The following is a 14838-nucleotide window of genomic DNA, read 5'->3' on the forward strand; positions in this document are numbered from 1 at the left end:
GTACCTACTCTGTTCACTACCCTTTCACCGCCAACAACGAAAAAAGTCTTCTCGTCTCACTATGGGTCTAAACCAAACCAAGCCAGCCAGCCACACTGGTCTGTGGCAAAGCCAGTGAACAATGTCACACACAATCATGTACATAAATGAGGATGCTCTAGGTCACAGACTTATTTGATTGGCAGAAATATGTGTCAACCAGAAGTGACCAGGGTACTTTTGCGCATTGAGTCATATTTTCTGTTTTTTAAACTGCAGGTTTCCCCTCATTCTGACCCGTCTAGTATCCTTGCATCAAAATATTGTAAAAATCTGTAAATGTTCATGGTTTTTTTTAATCACAAGTAGCATACAAACTGCTGAATTCCTTACCGGGAGAAGAGTGTAACTGTGTTAGGATTTAGCCCACAATCCTGCAAACACTTCGAATAAAACGAGTAGTGTCTGGGATAAATTCTGGCCCAATTGAATTCAATGGTAAAACTCAAAGGAGCCAGGATTCAACCCATTGACTTTGCTGAGACTATTTATGTGCTTAAAGTTAAGCATGTAGATAAGCATAAGCATGTTCATAAACATTTGCTGGATCAGGAGAAAAATCCTTATGTACTTTCAAGAATCACAGTATCAGCAAGGTGAAAAGGTATGGTAAAGAGTTTTGTTTTAAAGGGACAGCATTAACTTAAAAATTACCCTTCTATCTCTGTTTTCTTTACCTGCTGTTGTAATATTAAGATCACTACAAGTGGAACAGATCAGAGAAGGGGCAGGAGGGGTGAATTCTCTCTATACTTTTCAGTTTGTTTGCTTTGTGTATTTGACAGCACTTTTTGTCGAGTGAATTTCACTATTTCTGCTGTACAGCCAATTAGTTTCCCTTATTGCTTGTGTGAGTATTTTGCATAGAACCAGGGAAGAAAAAAACATTTTTGAAAATAGAAAAATGTTATTGTAAAAGCACCCAAAGTGTAAGGGGATTCAGAGACAGGTGTAGTACCTGGTATTCTTTTTAACTCTCATTTTTTGGGAGGAAAGGGAAGGAGTTAACTTTCAATTTGACTGTGCCCCTTTAAACCAATTTCACAAGGTTCAGAGAGGAGGCTAACCATTATTTCACCATATCTTACTCCTGGTCCTGGAGTACTGAATGTGGCAAATAAATTAGAGCACCACAGAAATATTGAGAACATTGGAATGGTTCCTGGCTGGAAATGATCAGCTTTCATGCAAGGATGGAACAAGACAAGCATGCTGTGTCCTGGGAAAGGTGGGCCAATTTGTTCAGTCAGTCATTAAAGGAAAGAAACAAGAGCTGTGTGTATATGTGTGTGTCACAAGCTTCATGTTAATTTAGTAATAAGAGATTGTTTGCATTATGATTATGTTACAGCTTCTGTTAAATAGGAACTACAGATCTTTGGGGCATAACATTAAAATTTACTAGACATTGCATAAGGTACATGCAATATATATATATTTTTAATTCTGTAGTATGTCCTTCTGAATCTTACTTGCTCAGCTGACAACATTTCTGATTTTTTCCCTGATGCCATGGAACAACAGGCATGAGTCTTCACTGCCTGACAGTTTGGATGTTTTTGAAAATCCCACCCAATGTTGGCCAATCTCTGCTCCTTCTGAAGTTACTCACATCTGTGTAAAGTGGTGATAAAACACTCCCAAACTCAGGGCCTGATCCCGCAAACTTGAACATGAGTATCTTTATTCATGTGAGTAATTCCACTGAATCCATTGGGACAATTCACATGGTAGAATTACTCATATGTGTTTGCAGGATTTTCACCCATTTTGCATGGGTGTAAATGATTCCACAAGGTGGAAGACTGTGGAAAAACAGGCCCCATGAGCCCTTTCCTGGTTCATTAGAATTAGTGAGAGTTTTGTTATCAGCTGCAGTAGGTTCAGGATCAGCCCAAACTCTATAATTAAAGAACAAATAGAATATACTCTTCCACATTTGAAAGATTTCCTATGTGATCATCTTTGGAGAAATGTCTGTTCATTCTTATTTACAGTATGTTATCTTTATCAAATATGTGCCTCTCACCAAGTCTTTGGACACATGTTCTCTGTATATGAACAATAATTTCCAAGGTAAGGCCCTGATCCTGCAAACTAATCTGCATGGGGGGGATCTTTGTGCATGTGAAGGCCCATTAACTTCAGTGAGGCTTCATGAAGGCATAGGGGTCCATCTGCTTGGAGCAGCTTGCAGGATCCAGGCCTAACATATTGACAATTATCAATAAAAATGAATCCCCTCACTTCACCTCCCCAGTCCCTTTAAGACTTAATTCTGCAAGTTGCTTAGCCCATCAGTGGGACTCTGTAAGATCCCAACCCTTCACGCTCTTTGGCACATGGGACCAGTGGAACAACTCAGGTGCTTAAAGTTGAATACATGTGTAAATCTGAGGATTGGGGCCCAGATGACTATGAACTGGCAGAATAAGGCCCCTATAGTAACAAAACCAGAAAGTAATATACTACTACAGAGAAACAAACAAAAGGCACATTAATTCGTATTGCAATTTATATGCCATATAAATCAAATAAAAATAATGTAGGAACTAATAGTACATGAATATTTGGTTAAAGTGATGGTTTTCTGTAAAATATTAAGACAGAGCACAATAGGCAGTGAGTGGACATTGTTTACACAGTGCAAATACATAATTAATATTAGGGAGCATTTATATGGCACTTTACATTTACCAAGCGCTCTGCAAACAGCTCAGTAATGCAAAGCAGAATGAGCATGTGGATAAACAGTGTGTGCCTGGTGGCAGCAATGACAATGTAGAATGGTCTGGCACTGTTCCACAGGACAGGCTAAGATGGTGGGGGAATCCCCCAGGAGAGCAACCCCTGTGGATGTTCCCTGGGCTGCTGCTGGATCCCTGAAGGGGGCAGTGGGGAAGTCTCATGGGGAAAGGTATCTGCTAGTCTCTTCCTAGTTGGGGAGAACCCCAAAAGGATTCCTCATGTTGGGGAATTCCAGGGGCTGTTGCTTGACCTTTCTTGGGGTATGACCATGGAGAAGTGTGTCTGGGTGGGAGCATGCTCCAGAACTGGTTTTTTCCCCTGGCTATTAGGGGGATCCCTAAGGGAGGAGCCCCTTTAACAGGTTTCAATGCTGCTTCCTGCTAACTATTTGTGTGGGGGGGTTCCATGCTGGAAAAGGATCTCAGTGCTGCTGCCTCCCCACTGGCAGGGAGGTGTCTGTTGGGGGGGGGCAGTGTAGTGCCCCCCAGCCAGAGAGAGGGTGCCTGTGGTGGAGGGGTCCAAGTGCTGCCCCCCCCACTCCCTTACGATGGGGGAATGTGTGTGGAGGAGGGATCCCAGTGCAGCCCCCCTCGCCAGAAGAGGTTGTCTGTGATCGAGGGTCCTTGGTGCAGCCCCCATCACCCAAGGATGAGGGGGGTGTCTGTGGCAGAGGGGTATCAGTACAAGCCCCCCACCCCCCGCCAATGATGGGATATCTGTGGTTGAGGGGTATCAGTGTAGCCACCCCCAGTGATGGGGTTTCTGGGCAGAGGGGTATTGGCGCAGTCTGTCTTGCCTCCCCCGCTGATGATGGAGTGTCTGTGGCAAAGGGGATCAGTGCAGCCCCCCGGTGATGGGGTGTCTGTGGCGAAGGGGAATCACTGTAGCCCCCCCCCCCCCCGGTGATGGGGTGTCTGTGGCGGAGGAGTATCAGTGTAGCCCTCCCCCGGTGATGGGGCGTCTGTGGCGGAGGGGTATCACTGTAGCTGGCCCCTCCCCCCGGTGATGGGGTATCTCTGGTGGGGGGTATCTCTGTAGCTGGCCCCCACCCCGGTGATGGGGTGTCTGTGGCGGAGCGGTATCACTGTAGCTGGCCCCCACCCAGGTGATGGGGTGTCTGTGGCGGAGGGGTATCACTGTAGCCCCCCCCCCCCCCGGTGATGGGGTGTCTGTGGCGGAGGAGTATCACTGTAGCCCTCCCCCGGTGATGGGGTGTCTGTGGCGGAGGGGTATCACTGTAGCCGCCCCCCCGGGTGATGGGGTGTCTGTGGCGGAGGGGTATCACTGTAGCCGCCCCCCCGGGTCATGAGGCGTCTGTGGCGGAGGGGTATCACTGTAGCCCCCCCCCCCCCCGGTGATGGGGTATCGGTGGCGGAGGAGTATCACTGTAGCCCTCCCCCGGTGATGGGGTGTCTGTGGCGGAGGAGTATCACTGTAGCCCTCCCCCGGTGATGGGGTGTCTGTGGCGGAGGGGTATCACTGTAGCCGCCCCCCCGGGTGATGGGGTGTCTGTGGCGGAGGGGTATCACTGTAGCCGCCCCCCCGGGTCATGAGGCGTCTGTGGCGGAGGGGTATCACTGTAGCCGCCCCCCCGGGTCATGAGGCGTCTGTGGCGGAGGGGTATCACTGTAGCCCCCCCTCCCGGTGATGGGGTATCGGTGGCGGAGCGGTATCAGTGCAGCCCCCCCCCCCGGGGGGGTGATGGGGCTGTGTCGGCGGAGGCGTACGTTACAAGCACTCCCCGGCCAGCGGCCGAGCTCCTCGTCCGTCCATCCCCGCGGGGGCGGGCCCGGCGCCGCGGCGGGGCTGCACGAGCCCGCCCTGGCGCGGGGGCGGGCCCGGCGGCGCAGTAAGGTGCTGAGATTGTGGGCGCGCAGCGGCTCTGGAGCTGCGGCGCGAGGCCGTGCGGGTGGCATGCTGTCCTCGGCCGCGCTGCTGGCGCTGGGCGCGCTGCTGTGGCTGGGCCCGCAGCCCCCGGGCCGGGCGGCCGCCGCCGCCCAGGCCGTGTGGACCGCCTGGCTGAACGTGTCGTGGCGGGAGCCCGGCGGCGGCGGGAACGGCAGCGGCTGGAACGCGAGCGAGAGCGGCTTCTTCGGGCACGACTCGCCGCTGCAGCGGGCGGCCGGGCTGCTGGTGCAGCCCGACGGGCCCGACGGCCTCAACGCCTGCAGCCCGCTCACCAACTTCAGCGAGGCGGGCGCCGGCCAGGCCTGGCTCGCGCTCATCCAGCGCGGCGGCGGCTGCACCTTCGCGGACAAGATCCGCCTGGCGGCCGAGCGCGGCGCGGCGGGGGCCGTGATCTACAACTACCGGGGCACGGGCAACGAGGCGCTGCCCATGTCGCACCCGGGTGAGTGACGCGCGGGCCCCGGCCCCGGCCGGGGGAAGGGGCCTCCGGGCTCGGCCCTCGGTGACTGCGGGGGATCGTCCCCTCCTCAGCCCGGTCCCCGCCGGGCGCGCTGCCCACCCCGGCCACTCTCGGGCACCGCCCCCTGTCCCTTCTAGCGCGCTCTGGCTCCCTGTCCCCTGGGCTGGGCTCTGCGCCGCAGGCTCTGGCCGGGCTTCCTTATCGCATGGCAACGATGCTGCTGCCCTAGAGCTTCAGGGGCAAGCCCGGTTCGAGACTTGCCCTCTGGAGAAAGGCCTCCCGTGGAGGGGGCCGATGGCTTCCCGGTTCACGAGGCAGGGCTAGGTCTCCAGGGGTGAGTGTCCCTGCTGCGTTTTGGGATTCACGCCAAGGACCCGAAGAGGGCGTGGTGCTGTGCAGGTGTAGGGCAGTGGGGCTTGCAAGCTGAATGCATGTGGCTAAGCAGGCAGCAAACCTGCTGTTGCTTGCTGTCATAATGAACAAACAGCTAGTCACTAAAAGTGAATGGTCTTCAGTCGAGCTCGAATTTTTCGCCCTTCCCCGGGAGCGAGGTCTTCAGTAGTTTCTCTAAGGTCTGAACAGAGGGAGTTTGCCATATGCTAATGGGAAGGAGAATCCACTCAGCGGCAGTGTGTGCAGGGAGTCAAAAGGGCACTAAGTGGTAGTTTGAGTGGATTCTAAGGATTGGTGGAGCAGAGGTGGAGTTTGGGAGAACTTGGGAGGCAAGTAGGAGCATGACCTTGATATAGAAAGGCTAAGAGTCATTGCAGAGACTAAAATAGGGTGGACAGGAAGGCTATCTTGGCAGCTGTGGCTTGGACTGAAAGTGAAAAGGATGAGTGGGACAAGCCAGACATATGGGGGGATGGACTACTGTCTCCGCAATAAGATAGAATGGAAGAGTTTTGGGGGACAACGTAAGAGTAGGAATTGTGAGGGTTGGATGGGGGGGGGAGGCTGGGGTAGAGTAATGATGGCCAGATATTGCCAGGACTGCAAGCATAGGGGAATGGTGGTGGTGCTGTAAGGGGAAAAGGAGGAAGCTGGAGAGACGTTTAACTAGTATTCTAGCTCTTGGTTTTGAAAATGATCTTCTGAACACAAACTACTGCAGTCCTGAGTTTCCAGAGGGCTCCAGTGCTTACTGCTCAGAACTTCCCAAACCTGTAGCGGAGTGAAAAGCTGTCCCTGGCCAACACTTGGTTTTCAGAAGGGTGTTGGCCAGGGACTGATGGCATCTTTAGTCTGGCTAGTTTAGTCCCTTCGAGTGATTTTGATCTACTTCAAAAGACAGGAAGTCCTCATAATTACATGTCTGTTACTCTTTCCTGAACTTATACCAATTTATCAGCCTAAACATAGCTTGCTGTTCAAGGCATTTTGTTGAATTTCTGATTTAATACATAAGTGTTAAATACATAAGCTATTGCAGCTTAAACCTGAGTAGGTTGCTGCCTGAGTTCCCTGGGCTGGGAGAGCTGTGCACTGTCATATGGCAGCATGTGTTCAGACATATGGACTCGGGGTGGGAATTGTTTGGTTCTTTTTGCTACTAATCTAGTTAAATGTGCTCAGAGTCTGCTTTTCAGTCAGTCTACCTAAGGGCAGAGAGAGAGGCTGATGTCTCCTCCAGACATTTCTATTTTTAGTCACAGTTTTCCCTGCATCCCACACAACAATCAACTCTGAATGGAATTAGTGTGGGTCCCACTCTTTGATCTTCATGTAAAATCATTTTATGCCTCACAACTTGTCCCTTGCCAGGTTGAGTTGTGTTTCCAGTACAAGTATCAAGCCTTTTTTAAGCAAATTTACCTTCTGCAGAAGTTGATGACATAGGTTCCCTCCACTTGCCACAGAAAGTTTCCTGTTTGCCACTGGTGAGTGGGGGGTTTCCCCTCAAAACTCCTCATTTTTCAAATGAAGACTTAACAGTTTGGTCGTCATGGTAGTACAGTCAAGCTAATATTTCATGGGAAAATATCTTAAGTTTGAGCACCAGAGTGGACATTAAGACTCTAGCTAACACTTTACAATATTAGGTTCTTAAAAGAACTTCCTTTGAAGTGTCTACTTTTTCCATTACTAATCTAGCAAACAAAAACAGGGTGGCTTAAAACTTGCAGGCTTAAAACAAGACCTGAGAAAGACCTGGTGAAAATGGGGAAAGATTATTTCTTCACTCTTAAAGTGTTAAGGATAAATGGCATTTGTGTGGCTTTTTCCGGTGTATTTTTCATAAAGCACTCTTGAGGTTTCAGTCTTGCAAGTTCCTGGACTTAAAGAAGATAAATACAGTCATCCTGCTTTTTATCCTCTGTGATCTACAGATGAAGTTGGGGGGTGTGTGTGTGAAGAGTGTGTGCGCATGTGCAGGAAGCTGTTTAACTCAACAAATACACTGGTGACTCAGGGTTTTCCAAAAGTCCTCTTAAGAATCTTTTTGGTACACCCAGAATCCACATAAACATCTATGAGATGAAGAGTTAAATGCAGGATGGTCCCATGGGCCGGATGTGGCCCGCAGGCTGTAGTTTGCCCACCTCTGGTGTAAAGACTAATGTGGCCCAAACAGACTTGCCAAAGCATGGACTTAAGTAAGGCAATGTTCTTAAGACTGGGCATAAACAGAGTAGCAGTCATTAACAGATCACCCTTAGTTTGGCATCTACTTATATCTGTAGCAAGAAGTATTAAGAGAAGGTAGTGAAGAATGTTTAACATGAACTTACAATAAAATTTAGTGGCAGATGAGGATGAAAGTGAAATAAGGAGAGAACTGTCTGCTATTCGATTACTGCACGTGTAACCTTACAACAAAACGTGGACTTTGGGCGCTTTCTAGTTCTTGAAATGAAGCATCCCAACCATGTGTCTGGGTTCTGACCTGAAGGGATTGTCGCTAGCTTTGAAAAGAGAACTTTGGTTCTTCAGTACCTGCACCTCGAATATTGTTCACCTAAATCACTGAACAGCCATCAGGGAGCAGCTACTTTTGATCACTGCTGACCTCTTAAACTAGTGTCCCAGGGATAGGAGCATCTCCTTACTAAACTGTTTAGCCAGCCAGTTTCCTCCGTGCCATATTTTTCTTAAAATCCCAGTTGATGGAGACTTGGTTAGCTTAATTGAACAAGCTGCTGTTCTCCATGGTGTGTGCTGTGCTTCAGAGATCTTCTCCCTCCCCTTTGCCCCTAGGGTGTAGTTTTGAGTTTTAGGCCCAGGGACTCATGCCACAATTGTTCAAGGTGGTGATCCAGCATGATTCATTATGTGCCCTGGGGTATATTGCAACTTCCAAGCCCAAGCATGGACAAAAAATAGAACAGGAAGTTCTAAACCAATGGATTCCAATCTTTTTGTCTGAAGCTGTCCCTCTGTAGTAATTGCCTTATGGTACCTCATGAATCCTTGCACTGTGCCATGACAATTGGGGCACCTAATTTGTGGTGCTGCCATTCTCTCTTCTTGTGTCCTTTGTCTGACTGTTTTGTCTCCTATTTCTCGCTGTTTCTACTTCATTACCTTTCCTGAGTCTTCTGATCTCTTCTCTCTCCCTACCCTCCAGTGCTCTCCTCTGCTTTTTCTGTTATCTGTCTTCCAGCTGCTGTATTTCCTGTGTGTCTGCCCCTGACAGTGCTGGCCTTTCTCTTCTCTTCCCAATTATCCTGCTTGCCAGGGACAGTGAATGTTTGTCTGTCCCCTAGCAGAGGGTAGGAATGTGGGGGAAGTGGTGCATGAAGCTCTGGTGATTCTGTCTGGTTCAGTGAAACTTTGCTGACAAGGCAACAGAAGAAGTAGTGTCCTCTGCAAAGAGGATGGGGATGGCAATGCATCACTGTTCGTTCTTTGGGGACAGTATAGCAGAAAAGTAAAGGGGAAGTGAAGTTAAGACATTAAAATGCAGTTCTTTTCTTAAAAAAAAATATGTATTTTAATGGTTCTTACCCCTGTATGTAGTCAGTCCTGTCTGCTGACTTGGGGGACAAATCTGCAACTGTTAGCGCTTTACAGCAGTACAGGGAAGGAACTAGATTTTGTTCCTTCTACTGCATCACTAACAGAATAATTTGAGTTCAGTCAGCTATCTATCCATGCCTACTAATGATCCTATGGGCACAATCTGACCCATAGAACCTTTATTACAGGTGGCGGTGCTTGGGAAGGAAAGAAACCAGTTTGACCCTTATTCCGGGCCCAGCTTCTGGGTCTGACAATTGGAAAAAACACTTGTAAATGAAGCGAGTATATTTCATATGAAATACTACCAACCTGAACATGGACCCGGTAATGCTATATCTAGAATCACACTTGGAGCAAGAAGACAGACTGAAACAGGGAAGGAAAAACATGTACAGAAATAGCTTACTCACTAAGTCCTAGGATTTTTACCTCATAGTTTCCCACCTTGTGTATCACTGGTGTGACTCCCTCCAGAGGGAGTAACAATGGGAATCCTAGTGTCGAGATTACCAGGATTTTGCCCACTGTCATCTGGGGCTTCTCCAAAGGCCAACTTTGTGTAAGTAAACTTTCAGCTCATTTTTTGATGAAACCTAAATAAATAGTAAATTGGAGAAGTGCAGCTCCATGATATTTGAAACTAAAAGCTCACATATTCTGATTTGATTCTAAATTTATTGTAGGCCTGCATGGAACAGTGACTGAAATATCTTAATCTGCCTTTGCTAGCATGAAATAGACTATTGGAGACCGCACTTCTGGGAAGACATTGGTGCAGGGCAGTAATGCAGCCACATTGAGGGAGAATTGGAGCAGGTGGGGGGAATAGATTTCAGCCGAGGAAATGATGGTAAAAACAGGTGGGGCTGAAGTTAAATATTGTTGCCGACGCAAGAATATGCAAACCGTCTTCCTGTCCACTAAGAGGTTATGCATGGAAGCTTTCAAGTACTGCCAGACAAAGAACAAAAGCCCTCTTGGATGGACTTGCACATGAGTAATGTAAAATATGTTGACTCTTCTCTCCTTCACAGGATCTCTGCTGCTACGAAGCTTTCCAACTCCTAATATAGGCTTATCTTCTAGACGTGCAATAAACAACTGTATTTTTTTGTATGATTATCAAACTTATCTTTTGAGGTAGAATTCTTATTTAGAGGCTCAAACGTTCCTGTACATTTAAGTAACTTATTTTTAGTCATTTCACTTTAAGAGGCTTGCATTATTTAATTACTGTGCACACATTGAGAGGGCTAGATTAATTCTGTTTTGTTCGCATCAGTCTTATGTCTAGAAATTAATGGTACATCAGTTTGTCAAAATTACCATTAAAAACACACACAATACAAAAATAGCCAAATCAGATATAATATCCTACCTAATACCTTCTAGTATCTAAAATGTCAAGGATTTAATGGAGTCTGATGTCATATTTATTTAGTAATTTTGTAAGCATTATATCTTATCAACAAGTAAACATCAGTTTTAACTATACTCATTTCAAGATGATGGTGCCTTTCTGTGGCAGGCTGAACATGGTTTCAAAGTATAATATTATGGGCTGATAATTGCTGACCTCTGTAACATATATTGGCCTTCAAAAGCAAACATGTGATTGGGGAAAGATTGAAACAGAGCAAGACCAAAGTACATAAAATGAGTTCAGTTAGCTTTAAAGGGTTCTTTAATAGACTTGAGCGAACCAGAATGTTAAGTGGTTTTCCTGTCAGGGTACATTAATAGCTGTGGAAGTTCTTTAAGTGTTAAGAGTAATATGTCTTGAAGATCTGCAAAGAAAGTACAATGTGATCTTTTTTTTTTTTTTTTTAACTTCCTTCTTCCAGTGCTCAGATCTTGACTCTGCTGGCCTTGAATGACAGATCATCTGGCTTTGTGAGTGCTATACCTGAGAGGGCCTGAGCAGACATTGGCTAAAAATAACCAACAAATGTATCAAGGAAAGAATACTAGCCAAGCAGGGGTGTTGCTGTCATGAAGCGCAGAAGTCAAGAGGCACAGTTTCTAGGGTATCCTATATTAACAAACTAGGATTAAAAAGGATCTGAGAGTCTAAACTTGGATCAATATATGAAAAAGAAGCTGGTGAGGTTAAAACCTTTAATGCCAATAGTAAAACTTGTACTGAAGGGATTAATTGCCACCAGCAAAAACAGCATACCATCTGTTAAGTTACTTGAGGAAGCAGTAGTCAGCAAGAAGACTAGCTGTGTCCTGTTCAGGCTTGTTATGAAGCATGGTTTTTAGAAACAAGCAGTAAAGGAAACTAATCTCTAAAAGAGAAAAGGATTGAGATCTGTGGTAAGTATTATGATTGGTATATCCTAAAGTAGTCTGTTTTTTAACACTATATTTGTGAATGGTAAATAAACAATCCTTTGCTGCTTTTGAAAGAGCAGAATCATAGAAATGTAAGGCTGGAAGGGACCTTGAGATGTCATCTGGTCAACCCACCATGCTGAGGCAGGACCTTATGCCTTATATTTATGCCTTATAATTATGCCTTCCTTGACTGGTGTTAGTCTAAGCTGTTACTAAAAACCTCCGATGACAGGGATTCCACAACCTCCCTTGAAATCCTGTTCAGTAATTAGTTAGTCTTTCCTAGTATCTAACCTAAATCTCCCTTGCTTCAGAGTCGGCTGATTACTTCTTGTCCTACCTTCAATGAATGTGGAGAACAATTGATTGCCATCCTCTTTATAATAGCCTTAACATATCGAAGGCTATCAGGTACCCCCTCGATCCTCTTTCTCAAGACTAAACATATCCAGTTTTTAATCCTTTCCTCATAGGTCAGGTTTTCTAAATCTTTTATCATTTTTCTTGCTCTCCTCTGGATTCTCTCCACTTTGTCCACATATTTCCTAAATTGTGGTGCCCAAAACCACACAATATTCAGCTGAGGCCTCATCGAGGCCAAGCCTTACCTTCCATGTCTTACATACGACAGTCCTGTTAATACACACTGAAATGATACTGGTCTGCCTTGCAGCTGCATCACACTGTTGATTCATAACCAATTTGTGATCCAATATACCTTGCAGATCCTTTTCAGCACTACCACTGCCTAGCTAGTTATTCCCCATTTTTGTAGTTGTGCATTTGATTTTTTTTAATTAAGTGTAGTACTTCTCCCTTGTCTTTATTTCATCTTGCTGATTTCATACAATTTTTCCAATTTGTCAAAGTTATTTAGAATTCTTATCCTGTCCTCCAGAGTGCTAGCAATCCCTCCCAGCTTTCATCTGCAGATTTTATAAACGTACTCTCCGGTCCACTATCTAAGACGCTAATGAAAATGTAGAATGGTACCGGACCCAGGACAGATACCTGTAGGACCTCACTAGATCTATTCTCACAATCTAATAGCAAACCATTGATAACTACTCTTCAAGTACAGTCTTTCAACCAGTTATGCACCAATATTAGGAATACCCTAGAGACTTGGAATATGGACTTGTCTGTCAATGTCAAATGTGACTACCCTCATCTGCCTCAGCCATGGCTTGATGTAGTTTCTTTGCATGCCTCTGTGCTCATACCAGACACAGCTGATTCAGAAAGAACACAACTGGATCCAGAACTCTGAGTTTATCTCTGCACCAAGTAAAAGCTCACTTGTGAAAGTTTTCACTTATCTTGAGCTTGTAACTTCTTGTGTCCACAGATAGCTGTCATATAAATATTAATTACAATGTTTGAGCCAAGTACAGTATAAGGTGGCTTTTCCACAGCATGGATGAGCCAAAATGATGCAGCTGTAGTAGGTTCTCAGCTGTCTGTTCCAGTGCAGTGCCTTGTGTTTGGGGAAATTTCCCCAAGGAGTCTGTAGCCAGCACAGTTGATGGATATTATTATGGCATGAGTTTTCAGACTCTTTGAATTCACTGGTACTGCCCAAGGTGTGGTTATGGTGGTTTAGCTGTACTAAAACAGTTATGTCTAAAACGGTTGCTCTTTGGATTTACTAAACTGTTGCAATGACAAATGATGAAATAAAAAATGTAACGAAGTAACAGTTACTGTAAGTATTTACTAACCTAGTGGTAGGGTATATTGGTCTTTCTCGCCAGCTGCATCATTGTTGGCTCATACCTTGCAAATCCTACAGAGCCTAACAGGTTGATAACACTGCATATAGTTTTGAACTTGCCAGCAAGCAAATGTTGTTTCTCTGTTGTAAGAGACTTGGGAAGCCATTCCAGTTGAACCTGCATATTGTCTAGGTGCTGAAGGATGTAGAGAAACTCACTGTGACAAAGCAAACTTTGTCTTTGGCTAATAACTCCTGGAGGAGTATGCCAGAGGGGATTCAAGACAATTCAGTTCCTGTACTGATTTATTAGAAAACAACAAAAGTGATTTGTTGTTCGTAGTGGAATTCTTAATTGCATCTCTGAAGAGGTACACAAGAAACAATCTGGCTTATTTCTGTGAGTCCTAGATAATATTTAGGTTGAATGAAAGCTTGATCCAGTAACTGAAGTATATGTAGCCCATCACAGTACAATGTCAGGAAGAAATATTGGTGGTGGTGAACTTAATCGCATTTGAACAGAATAAATCGATCTTCTACAAAGCCAAAACTACTCACAGTTGGTTAGTGAAGAGCGATCAGAAGGGAGTATTGAACAGGCTCCATGAACTTTGTAAGTTTCTCCAGAGGATTTTTTTAAATTCTCTTCATTAGACAGGAAAGGCAATGCTTTAACCTTGTAAATTTCACTGAAGAAAAGGCAATGAGCTGTCTATAGAACATCCTGTCTTCAGATTTTGAAATCTGCAGCTAAAATACTATTCTTACAATGCAGTAAAGGATGACATTTTAAACATCAGTAAATGTTAGGCCCTGGCTCTTTGTGTCAAACTATAGTAACATTTATATTAACATACCATTGAGAGACGAGATGATTTTGTTAATTGTGAGATTCATCTCACAAGTGATCACTTATAGTTCAGTTTAATCAAATCTGAGAAGTACAGTTGGAGACTATGGAAAATCACAGAACATGGCATATCCCCTTCTCTCTCTTCTGAATGCTGAGCTTTCAGTCAATGTTTTCAGCACTTGTGGAAGTGACTTTCCCTGCCTATTGTAAATCAATGTATTGGTGGGCTATGAAGGTAACCTAGCAGAATAATCTCTCTAGACAAACAAGGGTGGCGGCGGCATTAGCAGCAACAGCAAATATATATAAAATATGCTCCAGCCAAGTTAGTTTTGTTTGTACCCATTGAAATCTTGTAGGATTAAAATGCAGGACGTAAACGCAGGACGTGTATGCCATTCCTACAGAATGCTGACTCAAAAACAAAAAGATCCCTCACCAAACCAGTTCGGTTGCACTTTGAGTGCTCACTGGATTGTCCCTTGTGCAGCTTCTGAAACGAGCTGAAGCACTTTTTAGGCTTTGCCTCTGTGCTCTTTAACTGCAGTGTCTTGCTAGAGAGAATTTGGAATTAAATAAGGGGACAAACTATAGCTCTGGGCTTGATGCAGAAATTACTGAGTGAGATTCTATGGCTTTTGTGCAGGAGATTTGACTAGATGATCATGATGATCCCTTCTGGCATTTATTATCTATGAATCTGTAAGGCACAGAGGAAGAAGGATATCAAGGCAATAAGTTAAATTTGCTGGAGTTTTTGAATCTGCATTGAGGGATGTGGGGCTCTGCCTTGGGTCCTAGTTGAGGAAA

The 14838-nt window shown here is 45.5% G+C and overlaps 1 protein-coding gene across 1 annotated transcript in view; it reads left to right on the forward strand.

The window, feature by feature from the left end:
- The first annotated feature begins 4473 nt into the window (after window positions 1–4473).
- The window catches only part of RNF128 (ring finger protein 128), a 44638-nt gene continuing 34273 nt past the window's right edge, over window positions 4474–14838 (forward strand). The window contains exon 1 of the mRNA XM_084640293.1: window positions 4474–5137. Within this exon, the coding sequence (XP_084496419.1) occupies window positions 4489–5137 (649 nt within the window). The 5' untranslated portion in view covers window positions 4474–4488. The remainder of the gene's footprint in view (window positions 5138–14838) is intronic.

The sequence above is a fragment of the Lepidochelys olivacea genome (assembly GCF_965140295.1).
Source record: "Lepidochelys olivacea isolate rLepOli2 genome assembly, chromosome: 9".
Classification (NCBI taxonomy): Eukaryota; Metazoa; Chordata; order Testudines; family Cheloniidae; genus Lepidochelys; species Lepidochelys olivacea.